This window comes from Schistocerca serialis, chromosome 1 (assembly GCF_023864345.2).
Source record: "Schistocerca serialis cubense isolate TAMUIC-IGC-003099 chromosome 1, iqSchSeri2.2, whole genome shotgun sequence".
NCBI classification, from domain to species: Eukaryota; Metazoa; Arthropoda; class Insecta; order Orthoptera; family Acrididae; genus Schistocerca; species Schistocerca serialis.
Window position 1 is genome coordinate 1,019,124,448 of NC_064638.1, and position 22,126 is coordinate 1,019,146,573.

The 22,126-nt window shown below is 39.2% G+C and overlaps 1 protein-coding gene across 2 annotated transcripts in view; it reads left to right on the forward strand.

Moving 5' to 3' along the window:
- LOC126413497 (transmembrane protein 135-like) overlaps window positions 1-22,126 on the forward strand; it is a 137,887-nt gene that overhangs the window by 7,539 nt on the left and 108,222 nt on the right. For both annotated transcript variants that reach the window (XM_050083269.1, XM_050083270.1), the window contains exon 2: window positions 5,871-6,001. In XM_050083269.1, the coding sequence (XP_049939226.1) occupies window positions 5,871-6,001 (131 nt within the window). The remainder of the gene's footprint in view (window positions 1-5,870; window positions 6,002-22,126) is intronic.

Genomic DNA, 22,126 nt, shown 5'->3' on the forward strand with positions numbered 1-22,126 from the left:
GAGGGAGACCAAGAGATGAATACACTAAGCAGATTCAGAAGGATGTAGGTTGCAGTAGGTACTGGGAGATGAAAAAGCTTGCACAGGATAGAGTAGCATGGAGAGCTGCATCAAACCAGTCTCAGGACTGAAGACCACAACAACAACAAAGTGAAGGACTAAGTAAGGAACACACATTTTTTTGTTTTCTCCGAAAAGAAAATTCTGCTCAGAGATACAGCCCTCCAAAGATGACGCTGCACATACCATTTTGAAGATGCGAATTTTGGAAAAAATTTAAAGCACTGTATCTTTGGAACAGTTCTAGTTATTTTATTGGGGTTTTCTTTTATTTGAAAGATAATTGCTTTATGATTACAAAGAAGTCGTCCATTTGCACTTATCTGTCAAAGTTTCTTTTAATGTAGCTTTCTGAACTTTTTTGTAATTTATGGAAATTTTTTTGTTTTCCAAAAATGCCAGTCCATAAAATTTTGATTTTTTTTTTTTTTTTTTTTTTTTTTTTTTTTTTTTTTTTTTCCCCTGTTGATTAGTACCATATAGTCCTACATTCCCTGAAAAGGAGAGCTTCCACTTTTAGGTTGAACAGGTTTTATAAACAATTGAAAATTTTGCTATACATAAAACCTATTTTATTACCTCATTGTCACATAACAGGCTCATAAGAATCAAAACCTAGCCTTATTTAACATAATATTAGTTTTGAAAGATGAGTAAAAAATAAAAAAAGAAAAAGGTTTCAGTTTATACCACTTCTGTGCACTCTGGTTTGTATTGAAATTAGCCAGTCAATGAAATAAAAATGTGTTCCACTGCTTCAGTATCTTCCTTTGATGTAGAGTGATTCTTTCTTGTTGAACCAACAGGAACTGGAGCACTTACAGTCTTCAAAACATTGTGAACAGGAAGTGATCATTGATGGCGTTGTTGCTGCCCTTCAGCTGGAAACCTATCTCCAGCAGCTGGTCCATGTTGCAGCATAAAGTTCGCTACAGTTTCTGGTGTCTATAATCTCTGCAATCCAGCAGTCACTGTCGTACACACACGTCACAAACATCCCCCTTCTGAGGTTGTGATTCTGAATATTATCCTGCTGTTTCTGAGGTGTTGGCTGAATGAACAAAATTTCTTCTGTCTTCCTCTTTAAAGTGCTTGCAATATTAGTTCACCCATCACTTTGAGTCCAAAATTGTGTCTTTTGAATTCCTTTCACAGGAGTCATTTGTTTGGACCGTTCTTCTTTTTTCTGCTCACGGAATTCTTTGATTTCCTCTTTGGACAAAAGAATGAGGGCTGTGGATATGAAAAATTTCACGGCTCTCGTAAAAGCCTCAGCATTCTGATTCGCAGCTGGATTTGGTCTGGAAAGATTATCTTTTGTACCTAGCGTGATGCTTCAGCTGGCCTCCTACACCATCATAAGGCCCCTTCCAGTGACCAGTAGCACTGTATACCCAGTTGGTTGGCACAAGTGACTTACTCAATTCAAACAGCTGGTAACGATTTTTAAAATTACTAGGAGCACCATCAGAAATAATGATGATCTTCTCTGTCCCTATTTGCAGTTGAAGAATTTTGCGCATTGCTAGCAAAGCATGTGCTGAGTCATGTCCTTTGTTAACACTTATAACAGCAACACTTGTGGTCGTGTTTTGAAAATATGTCACTCCTGTAAAAATTGAAACTGGTCATTACTCCAATGATATCGTTGTACTTCTGGTGGGAGAATTACAGACCAGTTCTCAGCAAAATCACAGTGAAGCACTAAACATAATTCTCCAGCCTCTACACACCCTTTCACTTCTGCGACGTATTGTTACAATTTCTTCAGATGCTGGTGTGTTACTGCTTTCACTGACAATTTACCAAGTTCATCAATGAAACTGTCAAAGGCAACAGTTTTCTTAATTAGTTTATTTTCCTCCCATGTCACATATATAATTTCTGCAGAGTTATCTGCTACGTCTTCCAAACCAGGTGCCTGTAAAGACAGTCCTCCCTTTCCAGGGGAGTCACCACATTCTTGAAACAAACAGGTCTCTTGCTTTATGTCACAGACTACTAATGATTTCACATGCCCAACCAAGGTGTCATATGTCATGTGCTCGAGTAAAGTCTTCAGAGTTACTACATAAAGTTCAAAATTTGCGCAGTACAAACATAAACGGACATCTCTAGGTGGGTGTGGAAATACCCACTTAGGTCAAGTGCATAAAATTTTGATCTTTCAATGTGTGAAGTTGTATAGTTGCTCTTATAAATTGCAAAAGTTTCTTTAATACTGCGAGTCCTGTACCTCTTCACGTTCACAACTTTTTGACCTTCAACTGTTACAGTTAAAGTGTCTTTTTTTGTTGGCACTCTGGTGAGAACAGTCCCATTTATCTTCTAGATAAAATGATTGCACTATTTGAACTTGAGCTGCTTCTACGTGATGACCGTAATAGGGATCTGTTGTTCCAAAAACTCCTTTTACAGACCTCTTGATTTGTTACCATGAATTTTGATACTGATGGAATGTGGTCAAAAATTGTTTTCTTTGAAAATGTCTCTGGAATAATAGTTAAAACTTGCACCTTCTCACTGTAGGATGCACAGTATTCAACAACTGAATTGATATTTGTGAAAAATTCCTCGCAAGAGGTGCAAGAGTGCTTTGCTTCATTTTCTTCTGAAAATGGAATTTCTGTTTGAAGAGTGTGGTCAGTTTTGCTGTAGTGTATTCATCCATAGCTTTACTAGTTTCTTAACTGGACTGACACCTATTTCTGTACTTGCCTGATTCAGGGTATTTAATTCTTCCTCTATTGATGCAAAATCTGCATTGTTTGCACCATGGGACACAGTTAGAATCATTTCAGATCTTGGGGAAAGAGAAATCAGTAAGTTAACATAGTTTGCATGTTTTCATTCAATAATGTCATATGGAATAATGTTCTGGGATAACTCATCTTTAAGAAAGAATGCCTTCATTGTTCAAAAACATGCTGTCAGAATAATCTTCTTGTAGACATCTGTTTCTGACTACTGCTTCACTGTATATTTATTCCTTCATGAAGTTTGTTGTAAATAATCCACTACAGTTCAAAAGGAGCAATGATATACATAATTACAGTGCCAGAAGGAAGAGTGATATCCATTATTACACACAAAGATTGTCTTTAGCAAATTGCTGCAACTAAAATTTTTGATCATTTACCCAGCGACATAAAATCTATGACAGACAGCAAAGGAAAATTTGAAAACAAACATAAACAGTTTGTCCTTGATAACTCTTTCTATTCTGTAGAAGAATTTCTGTTATTGTAATGTGTAAAAGGTGGTGAATAGGAATTACTAATAAAAAATAAATAAAAATAATAAAAAGCAACTCCTAAATGTTCAGCATGTAGCCATGTTTGCAAATTGATTTACAATACATCATTGTGATCTGTTGTGCAAAATGATCCATCAGTTCAGTCTTAAAGGTTAGTGAATCTACATCGATGTCATTCTCTCAGTGAGCTTCCTCTGCATATCCTGTTGTGCTCTCATCAATCCCCTGAAATTCAGAATCGTACTTCACTATATGCCACATGCTACGAAAAGTGCCTCAATGTGGATGAGCTTTCTATGGTGCTGTATTCATATCTGCATTTCCTGATTTCCCTCTCAATGTGTGTCTTATCCTGTCTACCCCACTCTGTCTTTCTTGCTCATCTCATCCAGTCCAGCCAATATTTGAATATAGCTTTAGTATCAAGACAATTGTTTGTGTCTGTATTAGTAGAGAAAGCCAATTTGTTAGCTGGGCGAACATGCTCAAGTTCTTGTCTGTGTGTTCATGTCAGGCGATGCCCATAAAAGTCAGATAAAATTGCTCCCATTCTTCATACACATCAAATACCTATTGAGTAGAGTGGGTATATTTCTGAGATGTTACTGATGACACTACTTGTTACATTAAAGTGTCATTATTGACCAACTGCAGGGGACTTCAGGATGACTTGGACAAGATTTCTGTATGAACTTATGAATGGCAGCATTAGCATGACAGATTGCCATGCTAAGGGGCCCAGGTTCGATACCCAGCTGGGTGGGAAACTTTCTCTGCTCAGGGACTGGGGGTGTTGTGTTATCATCATCTCATCTCATCCTCATCGACGTGCAAGTCACTGAAGTGGCATCATCTCAAGACTTGCACCAGGCGACCAGTCTACCCGACGGGAGGCCCTAGCCACATGACATTTCATTTCATTGGCAGCAACCTTTAAATGTTAATAAATGTAGATCATTGCAAGTGTGTAGGAGAAACATTCTTCTAATGTTTGAATACAGTATTAATGATGTGCTCCTTGACTCAGTCACTTCGAATAAATATCTGTAAGTAATGTTACAAAACAAGAAATTGAATGAGAAAATAAGGTCAGTTGTAGGAAATATGAATGACCAGTGTGACAATTAACGTGGAAAGTTCTGGGAAAGTTCAGTGCACATACAGACAAAGCTGTCTATAGAATGCTTGTCCAACACATTGCAAAAATTTATTGTTAGTTTAGTGACCTGTCAGTTTGATCAGTACAAGTGGATGATGTTTTTTCGCTTTCTCTGTATGTGGTATAATGCCTGTTGAAACACCAAATACTTAGGCTCACTTGGTTATGGAAGCACCCATCGTATGAGCACCTACAATTTTCCTGTGTTTGAATACAATAGCTCCAACATAATACACTCACTACAGGACTCTTGGTTATGGAAGAACCCACCAAATGAGGACCAACAATTGGCCCATGTTTGAATTCACTTAGTTCTGACGTAATGCAAGCACAGCTTCACAGAACACTGTAATGACCATGGCTGACACTGGCAAAATTTTGAAGAGATTGCAAAGATGCCTGTCATGGTGAAATACAACAGCATAACCTGTAGGCTTGGCTAACATCTGCATTTACTTTTAAGCATGCATTTCTCACTGTGGGTCCCATGTTTTTGTCCAGCTTCTGTATTTTAGAAAAGTTTATAGACCAAACATGGCCTCGAATGTTCCTTACAAATTTGTTACATCTACATCTACATCTATACTCCGCGAGCCACCTTACGGTGTGTGGCGGAGGGTACTTATTGTACCACTATCTGATCCCCCCTTCCCTGTTCCATTCACGAATTGTGCGTGGAAAGAACGACTGCTTGTAAGTCTCCGTATTTGCTCTAATTTCTCGAATCTTTTCGTTGTGATCATTACGCGAGATATATGTGGGCGGTAGTAATATGTTGCCCATCTCTTCCCGGAATGTGCTCTCTCGTAATTTCGATAATAAACCTCTCCGTATTGCGTAACGCCTTTCTGGAAGTGTCCGCCACTGGAGCTTGTTCAGCATCTCCGTAACGCTCTCGCGCTGACTAAATGTCCCCATGACGAATCGCGCTGCTTTTCGCTGGATCATGTCTATCTCTTCTATTAATCCAACCTGGTAAGGGTCCCATACTGATGAGCAATACTCAAGAATCGGACGAACAAGCGTTTTGTAAGCTACTTCTTTCGTCGATGAGTCACATTTTCTTAGAATTCTTCCTATGAATCTCAACCTGGCGCCTGCTTTTCCCACTATTTGTTTTATGTGATCATTCCACTTCAGATCGCTCCGGATAGTAACTCCTAAGTTAGAGTGTCTAGCTGACTTAACAAACAGATTTGTTAAAGAATGACATCATGAAGTATAACAGTGAAGATTACTGATTTTCCATGTTTATTTTGTATGCACTTGTATTACTATTTTTTAGAAACTTTGTAGTATTTTCATATTTGTATAAATTCATTGTACAGTAGCTTATGTATGTGTTAATTACTTTTTATATAAAATGTACTGAAATACTAAAATTTTGAATTACAGCTTGCTTTGCTTATGAGAGGCAAGATACCCTCTCAGAAAGACCTTCGAGGAACACTTCTAAGAATCATTCAGTCTACATCATTCCTTGCATGCCATGCATTTAGTTATTCTTTATTCCTATGTCTGCTTAGGTGAGTATGAAATGCCAAGTACTACAAATTTATTTACTGAGAAATGTGTCTAGTGAGAGTAGCCTGAAAAGATTTGGGCTTCACTCATGCCTCACAGCCATATTATACTATTTACTTTCATCATTTATTGGTACATATTTTATAACTATTGACCTAAAATTGTAGATCATTGTGAATAGTAGTACTTGTTATATACATCCATCAAAAGCAGCAAAATTATATATGTCTGCAACAGTGATGGAGTTCTGTGTGGTGTAAAGCTATTTATTATAGATGGTTGCTTCAAATGAAACTTCTTGTAAGTTATATGTGTGTTTATGAAACTGCTCCTCCGTCTTCTGCTAATAAAAATGGTTTCTGAATTAAAATGTGGCCATATTGGTCATGATAGGGAAATGCTGAAAGGTTTATGGGAAAAGCTAGATCATAAAAAATTCATGGAAAGGTACATGACGTGGTAATGGAGGACCAGTGGATTAGTGTGTTGAAAAATTGAAAAAGGAAAGAAGTAAGGCAGATTAGGTTTCAACATTCCACAAACAGTTAGGTCATTAGAGACAGAGAACAAGCTTGAGTTCAGGAAAGAAATCAGCTATGCCGTTTCCCAGCATTTGCCTGAAGCAGTTTAGGAAAACCCAGAAAATGTAAATCTTGATGGCCAGACTATCATTTGAACTGTTACTCTGTCAAAAACGAGTCCACTGTGTTAATACTGCACCAAATGAAAATATTTTGAAACGTCCCCTTATGTCCCCTTTGAACAATTTATACAAGACTGTGCTTAACCTGACACACAATATTTTGTTAGCGCAACGCAATCTGACTTTCAAAATTCCCTACAAAAGAATGGCCCTGACTAACATTAAACTATACCTTTCACAAATCACTTACCTCACAAAAATCTTCGCTGCTCAAGCTACTGCAATACAGCGAGCGCCACTACTGCCAGCTAAATAAAAGATTCAAACTATGGAAGGCACTAACTACTGATAGGGATAGTTAGCAAATGAAAGATATTAATAGAGAACAAACAATGTATTTACCTTGATATCATCATGTATAAATATAGCAGTTCATGACAAATTACAAATCTCCGCCATCTCTCTCCCCACATCCACCACTGCTGGCGGCTCACCTCCAACTGCGCAACGCTACGCGCTGTTCACATCCAGCTGCCGCTGCCCAACACTACAATGGCAGACAACAATGCAAACTAGCCACAGACTGCACACAGCACAGCCAGTGATTTTCATACAGAGGTGGCGTTACCAATAAAAAAACCTAAACAGCCTACTTACATAGCCCCCATGCTCCCCACAAAAATTTTTACAAATTGGATTGGGCAGTGGCCAATACAGATTTGAAAAAAATTTTTCATAATTACAATAACAAAGAAATCAAATGCACACACTTATTGATACAATGTTGGTCAAAAGCTAAAAATTTCTCACAGTCCATAAAGACAGTCCACATTGTTCATCACAGTAAAAATGCAGAGTTTTTCTCAAAGTCTGAGCAGTAAAAGAAAATGCACACAGAAGTAGTGGATTTCCATGCAGTCTTGAAGAAGTAGTGTTGTCCTTCCAACGGAAAAACAGTGCTGACTCTTGACATGCAGACAGGTAATGCTCCACAACAGAGCAAACCCACAGCAGAGTCATTCGACGTTTTGAAGAATATTGGTAGGTAGGTCATCACAGAACAGACCCACTGTAGTCCTGGTAGAGATTACGGTATTGGTGGGCCACCAGAGGTGCAGACCCACTGCAGGCCTTGTAGAAATAATGGTACTGGTGAGTCAGCAAAGGTGTAGACCCACTGTAGTCCTTGTAGAAATGGCCAGCAGCCATCTGTTGCGACTGTGCAGGTGCACAATCACTATCGAAGAGTCTTGCAGAGAATATAGCAAGTCCATAAACCACCACTTGTGCACTCACAACGTTTTTGGAATTGTCCTTAGAACCAGCAATGCTGTTATCCAGTCCCTTGCAGAATTATTAACACACGTGCAAACACGAACAGTCCCTACTTCTCACATATTGTCCATACACTATGACCAACAGAAACGTGTGCAGTGAAATGTAACTTAATTTGAAGAACTGGTGTCTGTACAATTATAAATTTACAACATGAAAATACAATTACAAAGGTACAAAATACATCATTAAAGAACATAACAATACAGATAACATTTGTAGTAACACAGGCTTTACAAAAGAATAGAAATAAACATATACATCAGTGGAATTATGACATGAGTACATACATAAAGGATCACAATAACTTTTGAAACATCAACTTCACACATGAACATTGAACAGAACAGAATTAATAATGTCTAACATCTTTACAAAGTAAATAACATATTATTAATGCCAATTATATTCGAGGATAACAGTATTCCTCATCATAGTGAATGTAGCTTAATATTAAAAGAAGAAAAAATTCTATGAAACTACACAGAGACAGGAAGAAAACAAATACTCAAGGGTACACAAACACATAGTGGGATAACACCAATAGGAAAGGACAGGGTTCGTTTTCAGTGTAACATTTGGTACTGCAGTCCAACCCAAAACTTCATATATCTTTCCTCTTATTTCATCCTTTGTTTCCACCAAAAAAATTCTATCTAAGCATGCTTACTGTATTTATATGTTCACACATTTCTTACCTCAACATTTATTTCCAAGAAAATCCTACCTAAACCTGTTTTCTCAATGCATTTCTTCCAATTCATCACAACTCATTCTCTTAGAGGCTATCCCCTCTTAAGCTAACTTAAATCTACTGAGCTCAGATGCTAAACTAAGGGACGAGGCAATGCAGCAGCACAAAATAAGTAACACAAACAGCAATGACCAAAAAATTGGAAAATTGCAAAGCAAGCTACAGTAAATGTAAATTACCAAGCAATGTAACATTACAACTAATATGAGCCAATGTGCAGCAACAAAAAAAATAAATCTGGCTTAGCAGAGTAACACAAATTAAAGTTCAGTAGCACTATGCCTGGCAAACAGCAGCAGAAAATTAAATAACTTCTACCTAAACATGACATAGCTAAAGCAGAAAAAATAATACACTAAAGATAACAATGCAGATAAGGGAAATGTATATTCACATCTTAATGTCTATGTAATTAAAGTGGTGCACCACAACAACTGATTGTAAAAAGAAATATTACCATGTACTTGAAAAGAAAATTATGTGTTACTGTTACTAGTTCCTTCTTATTGTTCTTTCCTTTCCAAGTGCTCCTTTTTTAAAGAATGTGGATCATAAAATAATTATTTAATAGATCTGTTGACAGAAAGTGTTCACATTAGCAAGTGCATTTCATTTTATAAAAGCAATGCTGCAACACAGCTGGAAACCAGATATCAAATGAAATAAGCAATTACGCAAACCAAAGCATAAAAACATCATTCAATAGCTATGTGGCATTTCGTAAGTCAGTAGCTCTCAATTCTCGTAGAAAGACACTTGTCATTATCAGGTTTGCAGATGTAAGAATATTTCCAAGGATAATGGCCTCCCCTTTTTTTTGTTCTACCTGTGCCGCTGAAAAGGGCTCGCAATAATGGCTTTTTCTCCAGGCGTCTGACACAGCTGGGTGCCCGCGACGCATTACGTGCAGGTGGTCACTTAACTTCTGTACGGAAATATTTACGACAGCAGTTTCTGCTACCGTGGCAGTCTCATATAAAAATATTTCACAGCTCAAGAATTAGCGTTGCAAATCTGTAGAAACAAAATCCTATAAATATAAGTGTCCAAAAAAAATATTGGTCAGCATTGTGATACAGTCACACATTTCATAACTCTTAAAGTACGTTTCTTGGTTTCCAACATCCTTTTCATAAATCAGAGTCCCTAAACACTACTCATTATTCCTTACCTTATTATACATATACATATTCGTCGACACTTCTTCAATATTTCATCGTGAGAAATACGTAGCATAATAAACATTCCTCAACAACATAATACACATCGTCGTCGTAATAATAACATCATAACACTTCAGTCAAATCTCAAAATCGTCGTAACTTCCTCCAATAATTTCTAAGCCTAAAAAAATTCTCTGCTCATGTCAAAAGTGTCAGCTGCCTCAAACGTACTTTAAAAATCATGATCTCATACCAAATACATCATTCAAAGCTCTCATAGTATCACAATGATTCCGAAAAAATATGAACAGTTTACAAAGTACAGACAAAATACAGTTTCATAAGTGTGAAGTTATCCAACTGTGTAATTGCGTAAACATGTGTCACTGATGTAGTAAAATAAATGTTTGTCTCTCTCAGTTAAATAATCAGATAGCTGTGTAATTTGTGTGTTAGAGAAATAAGGTACCGATGTGTAAAGTTGTATAAGCAAATACCATATTAGCTAGGGTTCCTTGTGGTTGCCACACACATGGTACACAAAGTAAGCGTGTACCCCCCTGAGGATTAATGTAATTATACCCTCAGGTGTTACAGATTACAGCAATGAAATGAAATGTATCACTGAAAACCTTTGTATCATTCTACTTCAAATATCTTTAAAAATAAATGTACAAAATTAATCACTCAAATGCGTGTCCTGTAGCGCTAAATGTGCGTCTTGCTGTAAGATAATTCTGTGGAAGTGTCGTACTTATCGTCCTCCGAAAGCTAAGTTCAGCAGAAGTCAATGTACTTACCTCATGATAAACAAAGTGAAATGCTTTATGTATAGATATCTTAGTTATTACGCTTATTGCCATGATGAAGAAAGTACTGTGCTGTAACGTATTGTTGTGCTACGGAAAAGGCAGTCTCATGTAGCTATACCACAAAAGTTACTACTAAAACATGTTTTTCTTTCCAGAAGAATTCAGAAAACTGTGCAGATATAAAACAGATACACCGCAAAAGCAACATTGTAAATTGTCACTCATTAGTAGCGTCGTGATAAAAATCGTGTAGCTGTCACATAAACTAACCTCTGTGTCACCTGGTATCTCTCAGAAAGCACTTTAAATTCAGAATGTATTTTCAAATAAACCAAAATGTTGCATTGAAATCTCATTAGCAGTACCAGATATAATGTTATTTTTCTCGGAGCCAGCCGGCGCACGTGTATGCCAGCGGTGCGAGTCATTGTCTGTCTCTTTGTTGCCGCGCGTCGTTACTGGGATTAGGAGGCCTAACTTCCACAAATTCGCCTTGCCGAGAGGGCCCAGCTCTGTTTAAAGCTCGCCAGTTCTGATGGAATTCAGGTCTGTCGTTTTGTCGGTAGTTTACACAGTTTCTTTCGTGTCGGTCAAGTGGTGGAGAATTTCTCCCTGAATCGTAACTGCACGCTGGATCGTTGCGTCTAAAGTTATTCTGTCTCCCTTGATAATAATTGTTCTGGTTTCCATATTGTCTGTTTCTATGGTTATCTCTGTCATATTCATAATTACGGAAGTGCGATCTTTCTCTGTAACTATTACTCTGCCAGTGGTTGTCATATGGGTGGTGTCTGTTTTGGTCACGATTTGCGTTGTAAGAATAGACTTGTCGTGTCAAGTTATTGTTTCTTTCATCGCGGAATTGCGACTGATGTGACCTGTAATTGTTGTGTTCCTGTTTTCGCGTTCCGCGATTGTCAGTGTCAATTTCTAATTCTTGTAAAAGCCCCTGAAATGCTTCAATGTCGTCTTTGCAATGTCCTGCTAAAATAATATGCCGTAAATGTTCAGGTAATTTGATTAAGCAAATGCGGATGAGTTCTGAGGGGCTGTATGGGTTTGACAGGTACTGATTCTTGTGCAACATGTCTTCAAAATATTTCACAAGACTGGAGAATTCAGATTGTTCGAAATTTTTCATCATTATGATACCATGTTTTACTCGATCTTGTGTGGCTTGAGACCAATATGCTGAGAGGAAGGCATGGTAAAATTCTCCTTCACTGTGGCAATCGTGAATGACCGATCGCATTCTTACAGCTGGTTCATTCTCTAAGTAGCCACACATAAATTCTAATCTGTGTTCTAACGACCAGTTGGGAGGAAAACAATGAGAGAATTGATGGAGCCACGCTTGTGGATGAATGTCGTTGGCAGAATTCTTAAACGTTTTGAATTTACGTGTAGTAATGAACAGCTTACAGTCAAAATCATCATGTCGGCGAGTCGCATGTCGGTCATTGTTACGTCGCTTCGGCGGTTCCAACTCAAAATTCGGTGCACATTGCCGATTTCTTTCATAACTTCCGAAATGCCCTATGTTATTATTCTGTGGCTGTTCCGTATTTCTATGTCCCTCTTCCCTTATTGGGGCGCGAGTGTCCTCTGAAATACGTAATTCTTGTATTACCTGTGTTAGCTGATCTTGTACTTCCCGGATTTCTCTTTGGTGTTGTGTATCAATTTGATTCAGATTTTGTTTCAGTTTCCTAATTTGTTCGCTCTCTTCTGTGTTATTGAAGACTACCGGTTTTGTGTCATTCAGATTATCATCTACCTTCGTAGATAAATTATTTAGCTGATCCGAAAGTTCAACTACTTTCTCTGATAATGAACTAATTTCCTCCATGTGTCTTTCTACTGTGTCCTTTAAGTTTTCCTGAGTTTTTGCAAGTTGCGTAACCGAATCGGTAGATGCAACTGAGTCAATTTTAGCTTGCAAGGTCTCATGATTTTCATGAACAATAATCTGCAGTTCTTTTATGGCTGCTTCGTGATTCTGTAATGCATTTTCATGCCGCGAAAAAATAGGTTGAAAATGCTCACAAATTTGTGTTTTTACGTCGTTACAGACTTTTTGACATTTCGATTCGATTTTATGTAACTCAGTAGTTAAATCTTCACGTGTTTGTTCAAGTGTGGTGTCTAACTTTTGAAGATTTTGTTCCATTAGTTTCTGATTTTGTTCAAGTGTTGTGTCTAACTTTTGTAGCTTTTGTCCCATTTGTTGCATTAACTGTAATAACAATGCACTGGTGTCTGAAACATGTTCCTCAGTGCTTTTCGGCAGTGAATTTGCACCGGCAACATTCACATTTTGACAAGCGGAAAACGTGTCTTGACTCATTTGGGAAAACGGTGAGGACGCAAAACCTGAATCTACAGTATTTGCAAAATTGTGTCCTGTCATTTCGGATTCCTGAGGCGAGCTGTTGCCGACCGATCGATCGATAATGCTTCCCTCTTCACTAATTGTTTCACTGTCCACGCCATTGTTTGCCGCCCGCTCCATTTCCCTATGCACAATTACCAAATTACTACTTTGAACATCAGTTAATTCATTACTCGGTGGCGCTAACACACTGCTTTCATTTTCACTGTCATTTCTCAGTTTACTTTGGAGCCTAGTATTACGTTTTTCACACGCCATTATTGTCACAGTATTTCACACGACAACACAGAAAAACACAATTTGAAGATCAAAAATAAGAGAACACATTAACATAGCACTGAAAATAATATCTAGTTAATTGCAGCTGCGAAATACTTGGTGCAAATCCACATGCATGCCACAACTGTTTTACTGTACAACAATGAAAGACTGCAGCTACAAAGGAGATTCTCTCTACAATTACGCGCTAGCAATAAACAAAATCTACACTAAATACACAAACTACAAGAAAAAATCAGAAGATTCCAGTGAGGTATCCTCGGCTAAGGGTCGACATATGAAACTTCCCCTTTGAACAATTTATACAATGACTGTGCTTAACCTGACACACAATATTTTGTTAGCGCAACGCAATCTGACTTTCAAAATTCCCTACAAAAGAATGGGCCTGACTAACATTAAACTATACCTTTCACAAATCACTTACCTCACAAAAATCTTCGCTGCTCAAGCTACTGCAATACAGCGAGCGCCACTACTGCCAGCTAAATAAAAGATTCAAACTATGGAAGGCACTAACTACTGATAGGGATAGTTAGCAAATGAAAGATATTAATAGAGAACAAACAATGTATTTACCTTGATATCATCATGTATAAATATAGCAGTTCATGACAAATTACAAATCTCCGCCATCTCTCTCCCCACATCCACCACTGCTGGCGGCTCACCTCCAACTGCGCAACGCTACGCGCTGTTCACATCCAGCTGCCGCTGCCCAACACTACAATGGCAGACAACAATGCAAACTAGCCACAGACTGCACACAGCACAGCCAGTGATTTTCATACAGAGGTGGCGTTACCAATAAAAAAACCTAAACAGCCTACTTACAATTTGATCACTGTATTGTTCTCACAAGAATGAAATTGATTTTGTGAGCTGCATTGTTACTGTAGGTGAAACTTGAAATTCATCATTAGAGATCAAAATCCAGAGAGCAATTGAAATGGTGAACAGAGTCAGAATGGTCTGTACCAAATAAAGTTGTTGTTGTTGTGGTCTTCAGTCCTGAGACTGGTTTGATGCAGCTCTCCTTGCTAATCTATCCTGTGCAAGCTCCTTCATCTCCCAGTACCTACTGCAACCTACATCCTTCTGAATCTGCTTAGTGTATTCATCTCTTGGTCTCCCTCTACTATTTTTACCCTCCATGCTGCCCTCCAATGCTAAATTAGTTATCCCTTGATGCCTCAGAACATGTCCTACCAACCGATCCCTTCTTCTAGTCAAGTTGTGCCACAAACTTCTCTTCTCCCCAATCCTATTCAATACCTCCTCATTAGTTATGTGATCTACCCACCTAATCTTCAACATATTTCTGTAGCACCACATTTCGAAAGCTTCTATTCTCTTCTTGTCCAAACTATTTATTGTCCATGTTTCACTTCCATACCTGGCTACACTCCATACAAACACTTTCAGAAACGACTTCCTGACACTTAACTCTATACTCGATGTTAACAAATTTCTCTTCTTCAGAAACGCTTTCCTTACCATTGCCAGTCTACATTTTATATCCTCTCTACTGCGACCATCATCAGTTATTTTGGTCCCCAAATAGCAAAACTCCTTTACTACTTTAAGTGTCTCATTTCCTAATCTAATTCCATTATCCTCGTTTTGCTTTTGTTGATGTTCATCTTATATCCTCCTTTCAAGACACTGTCCATTCCGTTCAACTGCTCTTCCAAGTCCTCTGCTGTCTCTGACAGAATTACAATGTCATCGGCGAACCTCAAAGTTTTTATTTCTTCTCCCTGGATTTTAATACCTACTCCAAATTTTTCTTTTGTTTCCTTTACTGCTTGCTCAATATACAGATTGAATAACATCGGGGAGAGGCTACAACCCTGTCTCACTCCCTTCCCAACCACTGCTTCCCTGTCATGCCCCTCGACTGTTATAACTGCCATCTGGTTTCTGTACAAATTGTAAATAGCCTTTCGCTCCCTGTATTTTACCCCTGCCACCTTTGGAATTTGAAAGAGAGTATTCCAGTCAACATTGTCAAAAGCTTTCTCTAAGTCTACAAATGCTGGAAACGTAGGTTTGCCTTTCCTTAATCTTTCTTCTAAGATAAGTCGTAAGGTCAGTATTGCCTCATGTGTTCCATCATTTCTACGGAATCCAAACTGATCTTCCCCGAGGTCGGCTTCTACCAGTTTTTCCATTCGTGTGTAAATAATTCGCATTAGTATTTTGCAGCTGTGACTTATCAAACTGATAGCTCGGTAAATTTCACATCTGTCAACACCTGCCTTCTTTGGGATTGGAATTATTATATTCTTCTTGAAGTCAGAGGGTATTTCGCCTGTCTCGTACATCTTGCTCACCAGATGGTCGAGTTTTGTCAGGACTGTCTCTCCCAAGGCCGTCAGTAGTTCTAATGGAATGTTGTCTACTCCCGGGGCCTTGTTTCGACTCAGGTCTTTCAGAGCTCTGTCAAACTCTTCACGCAGTATCGTTTCTCCCATTTCATCTTCATCTACATCCTCTTCCATTTCCATAATATTGTCCTCAAGTACATCGCCCTTGTATAGACCATCTATATCCTCCTTCCATCTTTCTGATTTTCCTTCTTTGCTTAGAACTGTATTTCCATCTGAGCTCTTGATATTCATACAAGTGGGTCTCTTTTCTCCAAAGGTCTCTTTTCTCCAAAGGTCTCTTTAATTTTCCTGTAGGCGGTATCTATCTTATCCCTAGTGAGATAAGCTTCTACATCCTTACACTTGTCCTCTAGCCATGCCTGCTTAGCCATTTTGCACTTCCTGTCGATCTCATTTTTGAGACGTTTGTATTGCTTTTTGCCTGCTTCATTTACTGCATTTTTATATTTTATCCTTCCATCAATTAAATTCAATATTTCTTCTGTTACCCAAGGGTTTCTACTAGCCCTCGTCTTTTTTCCTACTTGATCCTCTGCTGCCTTCACTACTTTATCCCTCAGAGCTACCCATTCGTCTTCTACTGTATTTCTTTCCCCCATTCCTGTCAGTTGTTCCCTTATGCTGTCCCTGAAAATCTGTACAACCTCTGGTTCTTTCAGTTTATCCAGGTCCCATCTCCTCAAATTTCCACCTTTTTGCAGTTTCTTCAGTTTTAATCTACGGTTCATAATCAATAGATTGTGGTCAGTGTCCATGTCTGCCCCTGGAAATGTCCTACAATTTAAAACGTGGTTCCTAAATCTCTGTCGTACCATTATATTATCTATCTGATACCTTTTAGTATCTCCAGAATTCTTCCATGTATACAACCTTCTTTTATGATTCTTGAACCAAGTGTTAGCTATGATTAAGTTATGCTCTGTGCAAAATTCTACCAGACGGCTTCCTCTTTCATTTCGTAGTCCCAATCCATATTCACCTACTATGTTACCTTCTCTCCCTTTTCCTACTGTCGAATTCCAGTCACCCATGACTATTAAATTTTCGTCTCCCTTCACTACCTGAATAATTTCTTTTATCTCATCATACATTTCTTCAATTTCTTCGTCATCTGCAGAGCTAGTTGGCATATGAACTTGTACTACTGTAGTAGGCATGGGCTTCGTGTCTATCTTGGCCGCTATAATACGTTCACTATGCTGTTTGTAGTAGCTTACCCGCACTCCTATTTTTTTATTCATTATTAAACATACTCCTGCATTACCCCTATTTGATTTTGTATTTATAACCCTGTATTCATCTGACCAGAAGTCTTATTCCACCTGCCACCGAACTTCACTAATTCCCACTATATCTAACTTTAACCTATCCATTTCCCTTTTTAAATTTTCTAACCTACCTGCCCTATTAAGGGATCTGACATTCCACGCTCCGATCTGTAGAATGCCAGTTTTCTTTCTCCTGATAACGACGTCCTCTCGAGTAGTCCCCGCCCGGAGATCCGAATGGGGCACTATTTTACCTCCGGAATATTTTACCCCAGAAGATGCCATCATCATTTAACCATACAGTAAAGCTGCATGCCCTCGGGAAAAATTACGGCTGTAGTTTTCCCTGGCTTTCAGCCGTTCGCAGTACCACAACAGCAAGGCCGTTTTGGTTAGTGTTACAAGGCCAGATCAGTCAATCATCCAGACTGTTGCCCCTGCAACTACTGAAAAGGCTGCTGCCCCTCTTCAGGAACCACACGTTTGTCTGGCATCTCAACAGATATCCCTCCGTTGTGGTTGCATCTACGTTACGGCTATCTGTATCGTTGAGGCACGCAAGCCTCCCCACCAACGGCAAGGTCCATGGTTCATGGGGGGACCAAATAAAGTAACAGTTTCTTAAATGAAATCAGTGATTTGGGTGTGCAGCAGGGATTTAATTACTAGTGTTTGTTGAAAGTTAAATCTTTAACTAGAAATTATTTTTGTGATGTCTTGATCACAAATCACACGTAACAGCAAAATGTGTCAAATGCTTTAGGAAGACTATGCTATGTTTCATAACAACAAATTGTCTCCGATGGGTGTGACGTCACAACTGTTTACATTAGATTCGTTTGAGCGGTTGCAAGCGAGCTTATGCGCATTTGCAGTTGAGTCGCAAATGAGCAGTACCTTCTCCCACTTCTGGCTAGAGAAATGTGGCAGTTAGCTATAAAAATAATAGCATCAAGCAGCCAGATGCTATCCGGAAAAATTTTACTGGTGCATCTAAGGTGCCAGATGTGCAACAGGCCCGGAACTAGGGGGTGGGGAGAAACTGGGGTATCTACAGTTTCAGGGGGAGGGGGGGCAGGGCGCCAAATTCATATTATTGAAGAAAAAAAGACCTTGTTTCACAAAGCGCCTAGCATCCAGTGCATGATGATCTGTTCAGATTAATGCACATCTTTCTTCTCTTATTTTGTAACCAGCACGGTAGCTGTTCGGTCAGAGGGTTAGCTGCCCTCTGTAATAAAAAAAAAAAAAAAAAAACTGAGTTAATGGATCAAGGGCGAACTGAAACGCGTGTCTTGCGACATTCGCCCTGAGCGGTTGCAACAAGCGATAACGAACAAAATGAGATTTTTAAAAAATCGATTACTCATATGATTTTGAACACATCCGTGTTGGTTTTTGAACATTTTTTTTATCAAATTCTAAGTTGATTTCTGAATGAATCGTAAATTGATTTTTGAATGCATGCATAGTGTATTATGTGACACAAAACAGCAAGTTATTAGCTAATAGGCAGTAAAGACTACAAATTTTCTGAAGAGTTCTTGTTCTGCCGGTTACAAATAATCCCATCGAGTATTAACTGTGAGATTTTTTAAAGAGGGGGCAGGGTGTCAAACTGGCCGACTGGGAGCAGGAGAGGCACCACATGACATTTTAATTTCCACTGGCCTGAATATGGTTTGATGGCGCCCATTACAAAATATTACGCGTTTGAATTCCACAGAGCGGAATACAGAGACGTGCAATGGAAGAAGAGGCGTGGCACTGCACTTTGGCATACAGACCAAATAACATGTCTTACGTTCCTTTGAACATGTTTTATGTATCAGACTCTTCAGAAAGACGTGCGCTACAAAATGAAGATATTTTTTAAAAGTCGATTTTTTTAAATTTTTGGCATCCTGACTCAAACGCTCGAGGGAGGGGGAGCGCCACTATCTATTATTGTCATGATTCGGAAATATTGTAGATCCGGACCTAATGCACACAGAAGTCTGAGTTGTAGTGGGGAGGTGGTAGTCTCCACATGACCCGTGTTTACAAATTTGGAAAATATTTAAAGTGGATTTCCCCACCATGTTATAGTTCTGGGTGAGGATTTTAATATGCCGAATATAGACTGGGAGACTCAAACGTTTATAACGGGTGGAAGAGACAAAGAATCCAGTGAAATTTTTTTAAGTGCATTATCTGAAAACTACCTTGAGCAATTAAACAGAGAACCAACTATGGCGATAATATGTTAGACCCTTCTGGTGACAAACAGACCTGAACTATTTGAAACAGTTAATGCAGAACAGGGAATCAGCGGTCATAAAGTGGTTACTGCATCGATGATTTCAGCCGTAAATAGAAATATTAAAAAAGGTAGGAAGATTTTTCTGTTTAGCAAAAGTGACAAAAAGCAGATTTCAGAGTACTTGATGGCTCAACACAAAAGTTTTGTGTCAAGTACAGGTAGTGTTGAGGATCAGTGGACAAAGTTCAAAACCATCGTACAATATGCATTAGATGAATATGTGCCAAGCAAGATCGTAAGAGATCGAAAAGAGCCTCCTTGGTACAACAACTGAGTTAGAAAACTGCTGCGGAAGCAAAGGGAACTACACAGCAAACAAAAATTAAGCCAAAGCCTTGCAGACAAACAAAAATTACGCAAAGCAAAATGTAGTGTGAGGAGGGCTATGCAAGAGATGTTCAATGAGTTCGAAAGTAAAGTTGTATGTACTGACTTGGTTGAAAATGCTAAGAAATTTTGCTCTTATGTCAAAGTGGTAGGTGGATCAAAACTAAATGTCCCGACACTCGGTGACCAAAATGGTACTGAAACAGAGGATGATGGACTAAAGGGCGAAATACTAAATGTCTTTTTCCAAAGCTGTTTCACAGAGGAAGACTGCACTGTAGTTCCTTCTCTAGATTGTCGCACAGATGACAAAATGATAGATATCGAAATAGACGACAGAGGGATAGAGAAACAATTAAAATCGCTCGAAAGAGGAAAGGCTGCTGGAACTGATGGGATACCGGTTCGATTTTACACAGAGTACATGAAGGAACTTGCCCCTTCTTGCAGCGGTGTACTGTAGGTCTCTAGAAGAGCATAGCGTTCCAAAGGATTGGAAAAGGACACAGGTCATCCCCGTTTTCAAGAAGGGACATCAAACAGATGTGCAGAACTATAGATTTATATCTCTAACGTCAATCAGTTGTAGAATTTTGGAACACGTATTATGTTAGAGGATAATGACTTTTCTGGAGACTAGAAATCTACTATGTAGGAATCAGCATGGGTTTCGAAAAAGACGATCGTGTGAAACACAGCTCGCGCTATTCGTCCACGAGACTCAGAGGGCCATAGACATGGGTTCCCAGGTAGATGCCATGTTTCTTGACTTCCGCAAGGCGTTCGTTACAGTTCCCCACACTCGTTTAATGAACAAAGAGCATATGGACTATCAGACCAATTGTGTGATTGGATTGAAGAGTTCCTAGATAACAGAATGCAGCATGTTATTCTCAATGGAGAGAAGTCTTCTGAAGTAAGAGTGATTTCAGGCGTGCCGCAGGGGAGTATCGTAGGACCGATGCTATTCACATTATACGTAAATGACCTTGTGGATAACATCGGAAGTTCACTGAGGCTTTTTGCGGATGATGCTGTGGTATACCGAGAGGTTGTAACAATGGAAAATTGTACTGAAATGCAGGAGGATCTTCAGCGAATTGACGTGTGGTGCAGGGAATGGCAGTTGCATCTCAATGTAGACAAGTGTAATGTGCTGCAAATACATAGAAAGAAAGATCCTTTTATCATTTAGCTACAATATAGCAGGTCAGCAACTGGAAGCAGTTAATTCCACAAATTATCTGGGAGTAGGCATTAGGAGTGATTTAAAATGGAATGATCATATAAAGTTGATCGTCGGTAAAGCAGATGCCAGACTGAGATTCATTGGGAGAATCCTAAGGAAATGCAATCTGAAAACAAAGGAAGTAGGTTACAGTACACTTGTTCGCCCACTGCTTGAATACCGCTCACCAGTGTGGGATCCGTATCAGATAGGGTTGATAGAAGAGAGAGAGAAGATCCAACGGAGAACAGCGTGCTTCGTACAGGATCATTTAGTAATCGCGAAAGCATTACGGAGATGAACTCCAGTGGAAGACTCTGCAAGAGAGATGCTCAGTAGCTCTGTATGGGCTTTTGTTGAAGTTTTGAGAACATACCTTCACCAAGGAGTCAAGCAGTATATTGCTTCCTCCTACGTATATCTCGTGAAGAGACCATGAGGATAGAATCAGAGAGATTAGAGCCCACACGGAGGCATACCGACAATCTTTTTCTTCCATGAACAATTCGATACTGGAATAGAAGGAAGAACCGATAGAGGTACTCAAGGTACCCTCCGCCACACACCGTCAGGTGGCTTGCGGAGTATAGATGTAGATGTAGATTCCAAACCTACAGCTTCCTTCCTGATCACCACGATAAACCACATTGTCACTCACAATTACTTCACCTTTGAAGGCATCACCTACGAACAGAACTGTGGTACAGCAAATAGCACCCCACGTGGCATCATCCTATGCCAACCTATTCATGGGCCATCTGGAGGAATCCTTCCCAAACACCCGGTATGTCTAAACCTCATCCTGTTCAGTTTCATTGGTGACATCTTCATCTTCACAATTCAGACAGACTCCTCCAGAACCTGAACAATACCTTCTCCCCCCAGTCATTTCACCTGGTTCTCAACCCAACAACCCCACAGGGAGTCCACAACTCTTTTGTGGATACATGCGTGGCGAGCATGGGGCCCCGAGCTGTTGCAGCCTTCTTTCTCTCCAGGGCTGCATTTCCTTCCCCTTCCCCTCCTTTCCCCTTTCTCATCACACTCTCCTCTCCCTCTCTTGGTGTCCTTGCTTATGTTGGCCCCCGCTATCCTCCTGGTTCTGTTGGTTTTACAATTTGGCTTTGTTGCGTAATCATCTCCTCCTTTTGGCATTCCCTGATCCCCCTCTGGGGTTTGACCTCCATTACAAAATTTCTCCTTCGTAGTGTGAGCCATTTGGGGAAGATCA